The following is a 16,100-nucleotide window of genomic DNA, read 5'->3' as shown; positions in this document are numbered from 1 at the left end:
TCCCCCCCCCCCAGCTGCCTCTCAACCACCCGTTTGGAAAACACCCCAATATTTCCATTTGAGGGATTTCTTTACAATTAACCCCTTGGCCTCATCCCCCCTGTTTTGAAACCCTCGGACCGTTGTTTAGTGTCATCGACGCCTTTTCCTTCCCCCCCCCCCAAAAAAATGCCATGGTTTAACCGCCTGGTTTTTTTTCCTCCTCCTCTTCTTCCTCCATTTCTCCATCCCTGCGGCTTCTTGCCCAGTTTTCCCCCTCCCCGGGGGGGGGAACTGAGGAAATCCCAGCTCCGAGAAACCAGCCAGGGCTTGCGCAAGAAGGAACCTTCAAAATGCCAAAAAACCAAGAAAAAAAAAGCCCAGATGGGGGCCGGGAAGCACTGCTTGGTGTGGGGGGGTGTTTTCTGTATTATTGAGCCAGTTGGGATGGGTTTGTGCCCATCACGACACCCAAAAATCAGCCTTGGACCAAAGCTGGGGGCAGGGGGGGGTCACTTTGCTGCCGCTGGAAGGCGAGGAGGTCGTTTCAAGTGGTTAAAAGTGGCCGTTTTTGATGGTGCAACGAAGCCTCCCCCAACCTCCAACCCCCAACCTCCAACGGCACTTCCCCAAGGGCTCCGTGGAAAACCCAACGGCAAGAAGGAGGATTCACTCGGCCCCAGCTCTGAGGAGAAGCTCCGCAAAGCTGGGGGCAGGGGGGGGTCACTTTGCTGCCGCTGGAAGGCGAGGAGGTCGTTTCAAGTGGTTAAAAGTGGCCGTTTTTGATGGTGCAACGAAGCCTCCCCCAACCTCCAACGGCACCTCCTGAAGGGCTCCGTGGAAAACCCAACGGCAAGAAGAAGGATTCTTCTTGTAGAAGCTCCAAGGTGGTGGAAGGAGATGGGGCAGGTCCTTCCTCGCACCCTATTTCAACAGGTTTCATCTTTCCAGAGCTTCAGTCCCCATTTTCCCCCCAAAAAAAGCCATGATGGGGTGGTTTTGTCAATTTTTGTGTGGCCGTTTTTGATGGTGCAACGAAGCCTCCCCCAACCTCCAACCCCCAACCTCCAACGGCACTTCCCCAAGGGCTCCATGGATAACCCAACGGCAAGAAGGAGGATTCTTCTTGGAGAAGCTCCAAGGTGGTGGAAGGAGATGGGCAGGTCCTTCCTCACACCCTATTTCAACAGGTTTTACCTTTCCGGAGCATCAGCCCCCATTTCCCCCACCAAAAAAGTCATGATGGGGGTGGTTTTGTCAATTTTTGTGTGGCCGTTTTTGATGGTGCAACGAAGCCTCCCCCAACCTCCAACCCCCAACCTCCAACGGCACTTCCCCAAGGGCTCCATGGATAACCCAACGGCAAGAAGGAGGATTCTTCTTGGAGAAGCTCCAAGGTGGTGGAAGGAGATGGGCAGGTCCTTCCTCGCAACCTCAACAGGTTTCGTCTTTCCGGAGCCTCAGCCCCCTTTTCCCCCCAAAAAAAAGCCATGATGGGGGTGGTTTTGTCAATTTTTGTGTGGCCATTTTTGATGGCGCAATGAAGCCTCCCCCAACCTCCAACGGCGCTTCCCAAAGGGCTCCGTGGAAAACCCAATGGCAAGAAGAAGGATTCTTCTTGGAGAAGCTCCAAGGTGGTGGAAGGAGATGGGGCAGGTCCTTCCTCACACCGTATTTCAACAGGTTTCGTCTTTCCAGAGCCTTAGCCCCCTTTTCCCCCCAAAAAAAAGCCATGATGGGGGTGGTTTTGTCAATTTTTGTGTGTCCATGGGGGTTTGGGAACGACCCTTGAGCACCTGGAAACGCACCTCTGTGGGTATCGCCTCTCCGGGGATTGTCGGTGAGAAGAGGAATGAAGGGGTTTGTGTGTGTGTGTCCCCAACCCCAAAAACCCTACTTTCTTCTCAGATGGTGAGGAGGGGGATGCAGCCCACGCCGACCCCTCCCTCGTGGCACACCATGGGGGCCATGAACGTCCAACGGTTGGTCTCCGGGTCGTACATTTCTACCGAGCTGAGGTTGGACTGTCCGTCATAACCCCCAACGGCGTAGAGACGGCCACAGTTGGCCACCAAGGAGACACGGCTCCTGCGGGTGTTCATGGGGACGATGAGGTACCACTGGTCGGCCATGGAGCTGTAGACCTCGGCGATGCTGAGGAAGCCGGAGCCGTCGTAACCTCCGCAGACGAACATCTTGCTGCCCAAGGAGGCGGCTCCGTGGCGACAACGCTTGTTGAGCATGCTGGCCACCGGGTGCCAGGTAGCCGTGTGGTGGTTGTAGTACTCCACCTGTGGTGACAGAGAGCGTGTGACATCAGTTGACCTTCTCCAGGACCTACCACACCACACGGATCCACACAAACTCTTTCAACAAGCAAATAAAATCGTATCTCGTACTGTTACGAAGCTTCTTTAACATCTTGGATCCCACCAGCCGTGGTGTTTTATGGAATCACAGAATGGTTTGGGTTGGAAGGGACCTTAAAGACCATCTAATGCCACCTCCTGCCCTGGGCAGGGACACCTCCCACCAGACCAGGTTGCTCCAAGCCCCCTCCAACCTGCCCTTGAACCCCTCCAGGGATGGGGCAGCCACAGCTTCTCTGGCCAACCTGGGCCAGGCTCTCACCACCCTCCCACCAAACAAGTTCTTCCCCACAGCTCAGCTCCATCTCCCCTCTTTCAGGGTCAAACCCTTCCCCCTCCTCCTAGGGCTCCCCTCCCTGATCCAGAGTCCCTCCCCATCTCTCCTGGAGCCCCCCTTCTTTAGGGACTGGAAGGGGCTCCAAGGTCTCCCTGGAGCCTTCTCTTCTCCAGGCTGAACCCCCCAACTCTCTCAGCCCCCCCTCCCAGCAGAGGGGCTCCAGCCCTCCCAGCATCTCCGTGGCCTCCTCTGGCCCCATCCAACAGCTCCATGTCCTTCTGCTGTTGGTGGCCCCAGAGCTGGAGGAAGCATTGCCATGGGGGCCTCCCCACAGCAGAGGGGCAGAATCCCCCCCTCCTCGATCCCCTGAGTGTCCCCCAACCCTAAGGAGACTCCCCATCCTGACATCTCCTCCCTCTTTACTTGTAGAAGGGCCATCTGGCACCTCAGGGGGAAGAAAAACACCAGAACCCCCAACAAACCACCATTTTTATCCCTTATTTCTAGAGAGACCGTTAGACCTTCCTGCTCCAAACTCCTGACGCTCAGGAATGTGCTGGGAGAAGCGGATTTGTAGTTCTTGGCTCTGGGGTGCTCCAGGCTGGAGACGACAGCCCGCCCCCGAGCTGCTGAGCCAGGCAAAAAACATTATTGCAGCTCCCAACTAAACCCTTTATTACAAATTTCGGGGAGGGGGTGCCTCAGCGATAGACCCAACTCAGATATGACCATCCCCCTCTCCGTATTCTTGCTCCTGAGTCTTTCCTGTTCCCCACCAGGTTTTTTTTCCTTTAGAGAACCGAGGTGCAGAGCGGATGGGAGAGACCTCGTAGCACCAACTCCCCCTGCTGTGAGATCTGTTTCAAGGATGATCTGACGACGAAACCCTCAAATGGGCCCAAAAAGCAGAGGTTTGACATCTGGGATACTTCAGAGCTCAATGATCAAACCATTTTTAAAAGTGAAGGAAGGGGAGGAGACAACCAAACGCGCTCGCTCGGTCTTTTTGGCACTGGGAATGAGGGCACGGCCTCCAGTCCAGCTCCCAGCGCGTTCCCGGTTGGTTTATTCCTTCCCGAGCAAGAAGAAGGGCCCTGGAAATGACAGAATTTGGTGGCACAAACACTTTTGGGCGCAAAGGGAAAGGGCACGGAGCCTTCCCAGCCCCAGCCTGACCTTTCAGCTACCTGCAGTAGATGAATATTGGGTAGATTGGGCATTAGGAATCATTTCTTCACTGAAAGGGTTGTCCAATGTTGGAAGAGACTGCTCAGGGCAGTGGTGGAGTCACCATCCCTGGAGGTATCTAAAAGCTGGGCAGACGTGGTGCTGAGGGACATGGGTCCGTGGTCGGTTCGTCAGTGTTGGGCTGATGGTTTGACTCGATGAGCTGAAAGGTCCCTTCCAACCCAGAGGATTCTCCGATTCCAATTTTTCACAGGAGCCCCCACCCCACAGACTTACGCTGTTGAAGATCTGGAGGCCGTCGTGGCCTCCCGACACGTAGATCCGGCCCTCGAAGACGGTGACGCCGGCGGCGCTGCGGTTGGAGCTCATGGGGGTCACCACCGTCCACCTTGCCAGGAGAGGGGAGAGGTTAGCAAGGGTCCTTCAGGCAGATTATGTCAACTCAATTTATTAGATTTTCCTAGGTCTGGCTTCCAGTAACTCTCACCAGCTGTTTTAAAGCCAGGGGGTGTTCAGCCTGGAGAAGAGAAGGCTCCAGGGAGACCTCAGAGCCCCTTCCAGTCCCTCAAGGGGCTCCAGGAAAGCTGGGGAGGGACTCTGGATGAGGGAGGGGAGCCCTAGGAGGAGGGGGAAGGGTTTGACCCTGCAAGAGGGGAGATGGAGACGAGATGTGGGGAAGAACTTGTTTGGTGGGAGGGTGGTGAGAGCCTGGCCCAGGTTGGCCAGAGAAGCTGTGGCTGCCCCATCCCTGGAGGGGTTCAAGGGCAGGTTGGAGGGGGCTTGGAGCAACGTGGGCTGGTGGGAGGTGTCCCTGCCCAGGGCAAGGGGTGGCACTGGATGGTCTTTAAGGTCCCTTCCCACCCAAACCATTTTATGATTCTATTTTCTATAAACCATGGGGTTTTTTTTCCCCACTTGCATCCACATAAACTCCTGGAAGGAGCGATGCTGCTCCACTGGCAAGACAAAGTGTTTTCCACCTCATTCTCCATCTTCCTTTCACATCCCAACATTGCCACGGATCTAATCTAGAAGCAAAAATAGGGATAATCCATAGGGTGTGACAAGCTCTTACTTGTTTGTCTCTGGAGAATAGGATTCCACCGAGTTGAGGGATGAGTTTCCATCGTATCCACCACAGACATAGATCTGGCCATCGAGCACCACCGTTCCCATGGCACTGCGAGGAAGAGGAGGACCCCCATGAGATGGCTGTAGGTGCCACCATCCTATCCGTTGCCTTCTTCACCCCACCAAATCTCCTCCTCTTCCTCTGCCCTCACCTCCACCCTGCCCAACAGGCTCAATCCCACCTGCTTATTTTTTCCCCTTCTTCCCAGCGAGCAGCGTCCGGACTCAACACGACTTTCCTGCCCCAAAGGTGGCCAAAAGCAAATCCCACCTAATTCCACGCTGCTCCCCTCCTCTTTTTTTTCATGTTCCTTCCCCAAAACATGAATATTTCCACCACCCAACACCTCCAGCCATCCTACCACCTCATCTTTCCCTCCCAAAGGTCTCCTTCCCAATAAATGAGCCCCACGTACCTTCGTTTGCTGTTCATACTTTCCACTTTGGACCAGGAATCCAGCTCCGGGTTGTAAACCTCGACGGTGCTCAGCCTCAGTTGGCCATCGTAGCCGCCGATGGCGTAGAGCAACCCGTTCACCACCGCCACCCCGACCCGGCTGCGGGCCGTCGTCATGGGCTGGCACTTCTCCCAACGGTTGGCAATGGGGTCAAAGACTTCCACCACGTTCAGCGAGTCACCTGCGTAAAAATTCGCTACTCAAATTAAAAAGAGGGAGACCCGATAAAACGCTCTTTTAGCCAACATGGCCCATAGCAAAGACACAAAAGGGTGAGTGGGAGCTGCTCTGACCCTGACCCGATAAAACGCTCTTTTAGCCAACATGTCCCATAGCAAAGACACAAAAGGGTGAGCGGGAGCTGCTCTGACCCTGAAGATCACAGAATCATAGAATGGTCTAGGTTGGAAGAGACCCTTGGGATCATCGAGTCCAACCATCTCCCCTACTCTACAAAGTCCTCCCCTACACCATGTCCCTCAGCACTGCATCTAAACGGCCCTTAAACACAGCCAGGGATGGGGACTCCACCCCCTCCCTGGGCAGCCTGTTCCAATGCCCGACCACTCTCTCTGTGAAAAATTCCTTCCTAATGTTCAATCTAAACCTCCCCTGTTGGAGCTTGAAGATGAAGATGGGGCCTGACGCAAGGATTTTGCCTGTTCTTCTCTGGGAGAACCTCTGGGCTCTCATCTGTCCTGCTCTGGGATCTCACACATCCCATTCCAGCCACCCTGATCCCACAAAGTCAAGTCAGAAGCATTTCCCAGCCACAATTCTGCTCGCCTGCCATGAAAACCTGCTCGGAAAAATTCATATAAACTGCACTTCGTGACACTAAAGGATCATAGAGCGTTTCCAAGCTCTCCCACGCTCTGTACAGTGAGACCTGACAAGTCCTCAGCTGTGGAAGTGGGACCTCTTGTAGCCTCAAAGGGGCAGCAGAGACCTGTGGTGTCACATCTTCTGGTGTCGCTGCTTCCTGGAACGCGGCTTCTCGATGCGATAAGTCAGTGTGTTGTGTGTGAATCCATCACAGGATGGTTTGGGTGGGAAGAGACCTTGAAGACCACCCAGTGCCACCCCCTGCCCTGGGCAGGGACACCTCCCACCAGCCCAGGTTGCTCCAAGCCCCCTCCAACCTGCCCTTGAACCCCTCCAGGCATTGGACAGCCACAGCTTCTCGGTGCAACGTGGGCCATGCTCTCACCACCCTCACACCAAACAAGTTCTTCCCCACATCGCAGCTCCATGTCCCCTCTTGCAGGGCCAAACCCTTCCCCCTCCTCCTCTGGCTCCCCTCCCTCATCCAGAGTCCCTCCCCAGCTTTCCTGGAGCCCCCCTTCTTTAGGGACTGGAAGGGGCTCCAAGGTCTCCCCGGAGCCTTCTCTTCTCCAGGCTGAACCCTCCAACTCTCTCAGCTCCCCCCGTCCCAGTAGAGGGGCTCCAGCCCTCCCAGCATCTCCGTGGCCTCCTCTGGTCCTGCTCCAACAGCTCCATGTCCTTCTTAAGCTGAATCCCACGAGGCATTTCCCAGTCCCCACCCCCTAATCAGACCCTACATCCCAGGGTAACAGGGTTGGACAGTTTCACAAGCACTTTTTGCCCCTTTTTTTACGCTACAGTTGGGCTCATGCAAGGGCTTTGTATCTGCTCATATCCACAACCCCACCAACATCACCTAGATACCTCCAAGTTCTCCTTGCTGCTATAGGAAAGGACACCATCCTCAAAATGCTGATTCTTTAAGATATTCATAGAATCACAGAATTGTCTGGGTTGGAAGGGACCTTTCAGGTCATCGAGTCCAACCATCAACCCAACACTGACCAAACCCACCACTGACCCATGTCCCTCAGCACCACGTCTGCCCGGCTTTTAGATACCTCCAGGGATGGTGACCCCACCACTGACCTGGGCAGCCTCTTCCAACACTGGACAGCCTTTTCCAGGAAGGAATTTTTCCCAATCTCCATCCTAAACCTCCCCTGGAGCAACTGGAGGCCGTTTCCTCTTGTCCCATCACCTGTTCCTTGGGAGAAGAGTCTGACCTCCCCTGGCTACCCCCTCCTTTCAGGGAGTTGTTGAGAATTTCTACAATAAATACTGTCCTAAATAATAATAAAAAATAAACCTGACTCAGAATATCTAGCTGGAAGATGTAAAACTATGGGCAGAGCCACCTCAAGCATTTCAGTGGAAGGGTCAAAGCACTGCACAGAGGAGGAGAAACTGCTCAACGCTTCACGTGAGGGAAGTTCACCATCCCCTCGTCCTCCCCAGCAAACTAGGCCGCGTTCTCCACTGCGGGGGGCGGATATGCAAGGTACCTGCTGAGTTGAGTCCTCCAACGGCGTAAATCAAGCCCGCGATGGACGTACAGCACCGAGGACGCGTCTTGAACGCCGGGAGGTGCGGCCGCCGCTCCGGCATGAGGTGATAGTCTTTTGCCTCATCAACTAGATCCCTGAAATCAAAGCCAAATAATTAAAGACCTCACTCAACACGCCGCAATCTGTCTGTCTTAAGTCAGATGAAAATTTCATACAATGGTTTGGGTTGGAAGGGACCTTGAAGCCCACCCAGTGCCACCCCCTGCCCTGGGCAGGGACACCTCCCACCAGTCCAGGTTGCTCCAAGCCCCCTCCAACCTGCCCTTGAACCCCTCCAGGGATGGAGCAGCCACAGCTTCTCAACCTGGGCCAGGCTCTCCCCACCCTCACAACAAACAAGTTCTTCCCCACAGCTCAGCTCCATCTCCCCTCTTGCAGGGTCAAACCCTTCCCCCTCCTCCTAGGGCTCCCCTCCCTGATCCAGAGTCCCTCCCCACCTTTCCTGGAGTCCCCCTTCTTTAGGGACTGGAAGGGGCTCCAAGGTCTCCCCGGAGCCTTCTCTTCTCCAGCCTGAACCCCTCAACTCTCTCAGCTCCCCCTCCCAGCAGAGGGGCTCCAGCCCTCCCAGCATCTCCGGGGCCTCCTCTGGTCCTGCTCCAACAGCTCCATGTCCTTCTTAAGCTGAATCCCACGAGGCATTTCCCAGTCCCCACCCCCTAATCAGACCCTACATCCCAGGGTAACAGGGTTGGACAGTTTCACAAGCACTTTTTGCCCCTTTTTTTACGCTACAGTTGGGCTCATGCAAGGGCTTTGTACCTGCTCATGTGATGCCACAACCCACCAACATCACCTAGATACCTCCAAGTTCTCCTTGCTGCTATAGGAAAGGACACCATTCTCAAAATTCTGATTCTTTAAGATATTCATAGAATCACAGAATTGTCTGGGTTGGAAGGGACCTTTCAGGTCATTGAGTCCAACCATCAACCCAACACTGACCAAACCCATCACTGACCCATGTCCCTCAGCACCACATCTGCCCGGCTTTTAGATATCTCCAGGGATGGTGATTCCACCACTGCCCTGGGCAGCATCTTCCAACGCTTCACAACCCTTGCCAGGAAGGAATTGTTCCCAATCTCCATCCTAAACCTCCCCTGGAGAAACTTGAGGCCGTTTCCTCTTGTCCCATCTCCTGTTCCTTGAGAGAAGAGTCTGACCCCCCCCGGCTACACCCTCCTTTCAGGGAGTTGTAGAGAATTTCTACAATAAATACTGTCCTAAATAATAATAAAAAATAAACCTGACTCAGAATATCTAGCTGGAAGATGTAAAACTATGGGCAGAGCCACCTCAAGCATTTCAGTGGAAGGGTCAAAGCACTGCACAGAGGAGGAGAAACTGCTCCCAAACCCATCACTGACCCATGTCCCTCAGCACCACATCTGCCCGGCTTTTAGATATCTCCAGGGATGGTGATTCCACCACTGCCCTGGGCAGCATCTTCCAACGCTTCACAACCCTTGCCAGGAAGGAATTGTTCCCAATCTCCATCCTAAACCTCCCCTGGAGAAACTTGAGGCCGTTTCCTCTTGTCCCATCTCCTGTTCCTTGAGAGAAGAGTCTGACCCCCCCCGGCTACACCCTCCTTTCAGGGAGTTGTAGAGAATTTCTACAATAAATACTGTCCTAAATAATAATACAAAAATAAACCTGACTCAGATCTGATTCTTTAAGATATTCATAGAATCACAGAATTGTCTGGGTTGGAAGGGACCTTTCAGGTCATCGAGTCCAACCATCAACCCAACACTGACCAAACCCACCACTGACCCATGTCCCTCAGCACCACGTCTGCCCGGCTTTTAGATACCTCCAGGGATGGTGACCCCACCACTGACCTGGGCAGCCTCTTCCAACACTGGACAGCCTTTTCCAGGAAGGAATTTTTCCCAATCTCCATCCTAAACCTCCCCTGGAGCAACTGGAGGCCGTTTCCTCTTGTCCCATCACCTGTTCCTTGGGAGAAGAGTCTGACCTCCCCTGGCTACCCCCTCCTTTCAGGGAGTTGTTGAGAATTTCTACAATAAATACTGTCCTAAATAATAATAAAAAATAAACCTGACTCAGAATATCTAGCTGGAAGATGTAAAACTATGGGCAGAGCCACCTCAAGCATTTCAGTGGAAGGGTCAAAGCACTGCACAGAGGAGGAGAAACTGCTCAACGCTTCACGTGAGGGAAGTTCACCATCCCCTCGTCCTCCCCAGCAAACTAGGCCGCGTTCTCCACTGCGGGGGGCGGATATGCAAGGTACCTGCTGAGTTGAGTCCTCCAACGGCGTAAATCAAGCCCGCGATGGACGTACAGCACCGAGGACGCGTCTTGAACGCCGGGAGGTGCGGCCGCCGCTCCGGCATGAGGTGATAGTCTTTTGCCTCATCAACTAGATCCCTGAAATCAAAGCCAAATAATTAAAGACCTCACTCAACACGCCGCAATCTGTCTGTCTTAAGTCAGATGAAAATTCCGCCGCTCTGGCATGAGGTGATAGTCTTTTGCCTCATCAACTAGATCCCTGAAATCAAAGCCAAATAATTAAAGACCTCACTCAACACGACGCAATCTGTCTTAAGTCGGATGAAAATTTCATAGAATGGTTTAGGTTGGAAGGGACCTTAAAGATCATGGAGTTCCAACCACCTGCCCTGGGCAGGGACACCTCCCACCACACCAGGTTGCTCCAAGCCCCTTCCAACCTGCCCTTGAACCCCTCCAGGGATGGGGCAGCCACAGCTTCTCTGCGTAACCTGGGCCACCAACTGATGTTCCCCCTCCCATGGCCAATAACTCTAGAAAGCAACCTGCTGACAGGTTAAAATTGAGGAAGATGCTTTGGGGTTTGGTTGCTGCCAGGTTAAAATTGGGGAAGATGCTTTGAGGTTTGGGTTTTTTTTTGGTTTTTTTTTGCTATTTCAGATGTTCTGTCCACAGAAAAAGAGAATTCCAGTCTCCAAAACTGCTAAACCCCATTTCTGCTCCCTCCACCCCACTGAGGACCACCATCCCAACAAAACTAGTGAAGGGCCTAGAAGACAAATCATATGAAGAGCGGCTGAAGGAGCTGGGGCTGTTCAGTATGAGGAAGAGGAGGCTGAGGGGAGACCTCATCACTCTCTACAACTTCATGAAAGGACACTGTAGAGAGGTTGGTGCTGGTCTCTTCTCACAGGTAATTAACAATAGAACGAGAGGGAACGGCTTCAAGCTCCAACAGGGGAGGTTTAGACTGAACATTAGGAAGGAATTTTTCACCCAAAGAGTGGTCGGGCATTGGAACAGGCTGCCCAGGGAGGGGGGGGAGTCCCCATCCCTGGCTGTGTTTAAGGGCCGTTTAGATGCAGTGCTGAGGGACATGGTGTAGGGGAGGACTTTGTAGAGTAGGGGAGATGGTTGGACTCGATGATCCCAAGGGTCTCTTCCAACCTCAATGATTCTATGATTCTATGATCCCCTGGGTGATTTTTTTTATAACCCCACTTCCAAGACTCACCTGCATTTGTGGCAGCAACGGACCAGGTCGTCTTGTTGCACGCGGTCGGTGAGGAACTGAGGTCGGCAGAGGGGCAGGCGGATTTTGGACAGGAGCTCGGGAAGGAACGACTCTCTCTGGTCTCGGTCATACCGTATCCAGGCTAAGGCAGCTTCAAACACCTGCAGAAGAAAGGCATGGAAATCTGGAGGTTTGGGATTGGGTTGTGTTGGGGCTTTTTCCTCACAAGTACCTACTGCTGCCAGTTGCCTGATGGAAAGGAAACCACATATTGACAATGATCTTCCCCTGATCTCAGGTGACAACTTTGTTTCAGGCCAGAATGGTGAGGGGCCAGATTGTGAGGGGTCTGGAGAATAAGTCTTATGAGGAGAGGCTGAGGGAACTGGGGTTATTCAGCCTGGAGAAGAGGAGGCTGACGGGAGACCTTATTGCTCTCTACAACTACCTGAAAGGAGGGTGTAGAGAGCTGGGGGTTGGTCTCTTCTCTCAAGTCACAGGCGACAGGACGAGAGGAAATGGCCTCAAGTTGCCCCAGGGGAGGTTCAGGCTGGATATTAGGAAACATTTTTTCACTGAAAGGGTTCTCAGCCATTGGAATGGGCTGCCCAGGGAGGGGGTTGAGGCCCCATCCCTGAAGGTGTTCAAAAGCCGGGTTGATGTAGTGCTGGGAGGTCTGGTTTAGTGATGATGCTCCTTGTTTGTTGTGTGGGTGTCTATTTTTGTCAGTGAGGTTGACGGTTGGACAAGATGATCTTTAAGGTCCCTTCCAACCTAGAAGATTCTGTGATTCTGTGGTGATGTTTTATATTGCACCAGAGGAGTCTCCTGTTGTGTGGTGCTTGCGTGGCTTAGAAGACACACTCATAGAGTTGGGGGGGTTCAGCCTGGAGAAGAGAAGGCTGTCCTTCAAAGGACAGTTCATCTGCCCTGGGTTGGATGATTCCAGATTACAAAAGGAGCTTGTTGAAACATTCCTAAAGTAGCTCAGCTCTGCTTTCTGGTTTGGTTTCTTTTTTTTTCCTAGGAGCAAGACAGTCTAAAGGAGGTTCTTGATGGCAAATTCAGAGGAATATTCGTTATGAAATGCCGCAGCACCCGCAGCAGGTTCTTTACACCTTAAAAGCACTTGAATGTGATCTCTGTGAGGAAGAGCTCCCTCCTCCTGCCCAAACCTTCGGCCTTCCATCCCCAGGACTAGCACTTCTTGACAATAAGGGACACAGCTGAAGGTCCTCAGGACCCATCAAGGTTCTACCTCCGTCACCAATGAATCAAAATACTGGTTTGCAAACTCTAAGGTCCAAGAAACTCTACCAGGTGTTTCTCAGAGCGAGGTAACGTTGGCAGCACAGACAAGAAGTGGGACTCATGATGGCAAATTCAGAGGAATATTCGTTATGAAATGCCGCAGCACCCGCAGCAGGTTCTTTACACCTTAAAAGCACTTGAATGTGATCTCTGTGAGGAAGGGCTCCCTCCTCCTGCCCAAACCTTCGGCCTTCCATCCCCAGGACTAGCACTTCTTGACAATAAGGGACACAGCTGAAGGTGCTCAGGACCCATCAAGGTTCTACCTCCATCACCAATGAATCAAAACACTGGTTTGCAAACTCTAAGGTCCGAGAAACTCTACCAGGTGTTTCTCAGAGCGAGGTAACGTTGGCAGCACAGACAAGAAGTGGGACTCAGGGAGTCATCACAGCTCTGTCCTACCACCTCTTAGTGTTCCCCACACTGTGCCAGGGCATCTCAGCTTCGTTCGGACCAGGAACAGGGTTATATCCCATTCCAATCCCAAGGAAGCAGAAGCCCCCCCAAGGAGAAGTGACCTCTACCAAGACCTACACGCCAGGTACAAACCTGCTCTTCAGACTTCACGTTGAGCTCGTCCCTGGAAACGAGCTCCAGGACGTCGTCGAAAGGCAGCGCCAGGAACTCCTCGGACATGGACACCTCCACAAAGTGCTGGTGAATGAAGCTGTTGGCAGCGTCGTAGAGCACTGCACACATCATGGTCTCCGCAAACTGCCGCACGCCCAGACAGTTCTTGGGGTGAAGTCTAAAAAAAAGGGGGAAAGGAGAGCAAAAGTCAATTTAATGGAAGGATAGAAATAATTACAAGGAGATTGAGTGAAGCAACACAAGTCTCAGAGGATACATGATGCAGTGAAAGCCCCAGATGTGTCTTCTTCAACGATGGCAGGTTCCAGCTCACTGAGAAACGTATCTACATGGGGATCTGATGATGAATCCACAGCAGAGCCAAAGGATGGAAACCACAAGTTAAAAATCTCCCCCTAGACCTTCTTTCTTTTTAACTCCAGTATTAGACAAAGCTGGATTCAACCACATTGTGCCAGTACCAACCATCAGCCTTCCTTTTTCATCTTCCACCTTGTAAACTACTACAGAACAGCATCTGTTACAGCTTTGGAAACATTTCCTGAGATCACGGAGGCTTTATCACCAAAGATGCTGTGGCAACTGGAGGTTTGACAGCTGGAAGCACCGCTGTAGATCCCAGTTCCTCTGGAATCCCAAGACAGCCAAACAGCCACTGCATAAAGCTGCTCTGTGGCATGAGAAGATGGTCTTTATTACAATCATAAGCTGGAGAAGATGGTATTTATTATAATCATGAGCTCTACGGAAGCAGGTATGTGTCCTGGACACTCCTGTCCAAACAAGAAGCCCTGCCCAGTACAAGCATCTCACTGTTCAACAAAAGCCAACAGTTGGGTTGTTTTGTGGCACTTTTCATGGGATATTAAACTCAATGTGATGTTTGTGGAGAAAATACCTTGGGCTCTGATATGTCTAAGGGCCTGCAAAAGCCAGGCTCAGCTGCTGGCTGATGCATGTGAGGATGTGACATCTCTTCTGTCTGCTTTGGGGCAAGAACCCTCAGTTATTGCCCCGAGGAGCAAATCCACAGCCCTGATGGCAGGGGACTGTCACACCAGGATGGCTCTCAGGGCTCAGTTACAGCACTGCAGACCCATCCGGCCTAAAAATACCCCAAATCTTAAATAGAATTAAGAATGAGAGCTCATCGCACACGTTCCAGCTCTTCAGGGAGGTCAGAGTCCACCAATTTTCTCATTATTATTTATCAAAAGTGACAGGGACCTTATTTAGGACACCCACAGTTGCTCCTGGTAGCATTTGGAGAACTGTGGAACCTAAACCCGACAAACCAAATCATCTCACTTAATCTAGACGTGGACATAACTACCTAAATCTGGCAGGGACTGAAAAAAATAGAAAATGAACTCAATCCAGCTCTTTCCAGCTCAGTGTCACATCCAGTACCTCAAATAAAATGGTGTTGTTTTTTTTTTTCAGGAAAAATGAATACTCCGTTGTCTTACACAACCTAATTTTAAACAAACTGCAGAAACTCAGGGGACTGCAAATTGAGACGTCTTCAACACGGAAGAAAAACATCATTTTCTCCCCAGTTTTAGAACACCTCTATTTAGAAGAAAAATAACTGGCTGAGATGTTGCCTGTATTTGGTAGGTATGTTTAATATCACGCCGCAAGAAATTCACTCCATTTTGCTCTAGGTATTAATTTTCATGGCTGGCTGAGGCCATATCTCAGCTGAAGCACCTCATAAACCAAATAAGTTATTTTCTAGGCGATGAGAATGGTGACTCTTGGGAGATGCCGAGCTCCTGATGGCTCCAGAGACATCCCACTTCCTCCAAAACCAGACGCAGATGACTAAAACCTCGCTGCTGTCAGGGAGGAGAGAGCACAGCCAAAAAAACCAAGGCCCTTACCTCTCTCGGAGGAAAGTGCAACAAGCATCTTTGATGTTCTGCAGCTGAAGGAAACTCGCCCCCATCAGCAGGGACTGGACGTTCTGCTGATCTATGGCCAGGTGACCGTTGTAGGCAAAGTTGATGAGAGCCTCAAGTGCACTAAAAAAAGGGGGAAAAAGGGCAGAAAATCCACTGAATTCAAGGCAGCGTGAGATCCTGCTGAGAGAAAACCCTTTTTTAGTGCTCTTCAGATGGAGGGGAGGGCTTTCAAGCCTTGCACATGCAATCCTGAGGGCTGTTTGTGGTCCCCTCCAGATGCCCTCGTGGTTTGGGTCGTTACCTGGGGTCCATCCCCTGCATGACGATCTCGTCCTGCTTGCACTCCATCATGTCGTTGGTGAACATGGCGTGGAAGTACGGGATCGAAGCCGCCAGCACGATGCGGTGAGCGCTGAATTTATGGTCCCCAACCTAAAAAAAACATAAGAGAGAGAGAAAAGGGGAAGGAGAGAAGGTCAGGACCATCCACCACGAGCTGCAGGGTCCAGATGATTCCCTTGTAGCCCAACTCGGCCAACCCAGCAGGAACCCAGGGCTGAAGTTGGACAATTTCCATCTGCAAACAGGACAGCAGCTCGTCACATAGATCCAAACTTCTGAATGCAATTTTCCAGCCTCATAAGCCACCAGAAGTTGTCAACGGGGCAAAGATACAAGAGTAGTAGAGAATGAAGCATCTCCAGGTGGCTGACAGAGAACGGCCAGGTTGGAGCGGGGCCAGAGCGCAGCCCAGCAGGAACCCAGGGCTGAAGTTGGACAATTTCCATTTGCAAACAGGACGGCAGCCCGTCACATAGATCCAAACTTCTGAATCTCAGAAGCCTCATAAGCCACCAGAAGTAGTCAACGGGGCAAAGATACAACAGTAGTACAGAATGAAGCATCTTCAGATGGCTGACAGAGAATGGCCAGGTTGGAGTGGGGCCAGAGGAGGCCACGGAGATGCTGGGAGGGCTGGAGCCCCTCTGCTGGGAGG

At 52.2% G+C, this 16,100-nt stretch overlaps 1 protein-coding gene across 1 annotated transcript in view; it reads right to left on the bottom strand.

The window, feature by feature from the left end:
- Positions 1-751: 751 nt before the first annotated feature.
- The window catches only part of KLHL18 (kelch like family member 18), a 30,754-nt gene continuing 15,405 nt past the window's right edge, over positions 752-16,100 (bottom strand). The window contains exons 2-10 of the mRNA XM_014955476.1: positions 15,405-15,535; positions 15,083-15,223; positions 13,155-13,353; positions 11,292-11,452; positions 10,056-10,192; positions 5,361-5,598; positions 4,889-4,993; positions 4,090-4,201; positions 752-2,270 (exon numbers count right to left, since the gene is read on the bottom strand). Of these exons, the coding sequence (XP_014810962.1) occupies positions 1,884-2,270; positions 4,090-4,201; positions 4,889-4,993; positions 5,361-5,598; positions 10,056-10,192; positions 11,292-11,452; positions 13,155-13,353; positions 15,083-15,223; positions 15,405-15,535 (1,611 nt within the window). The 3' untranslated portion in view covers positions 752-1,883. The remainder of the gene's footprint in view (positions 2,271-4,089; positions 4,202-4,888; positions 4,994-5,360; positions 5,599-10,055; positions 10,193-11,291; positions 11,453-13,154; positions 13,354-15,082; positions 15,224-15,404; positions 15,536-16,100) is intronic.

This window comes from Calidris pugnax, unplaced genomic scaffold, assembly GCF_001431845.1.
Source record: "Calidris pugnax isolate Ruff unplaced genomic scaffold, ASM143184v1 scaffold266, whole genome shotgun sequence".
NCBI classification, from domain to species: domain Eukaryota; kingdom Metazoa; phylum Chordata; class Aves; order Charadriiformes; family Scolopacidae; genus Calidris; species Calidris pugnax.
The sequence above is the reverse complement of the archived record's forward strand: the minus strand, read 5'-3'. Positions and strand labels throughout refer to the sequence as shown.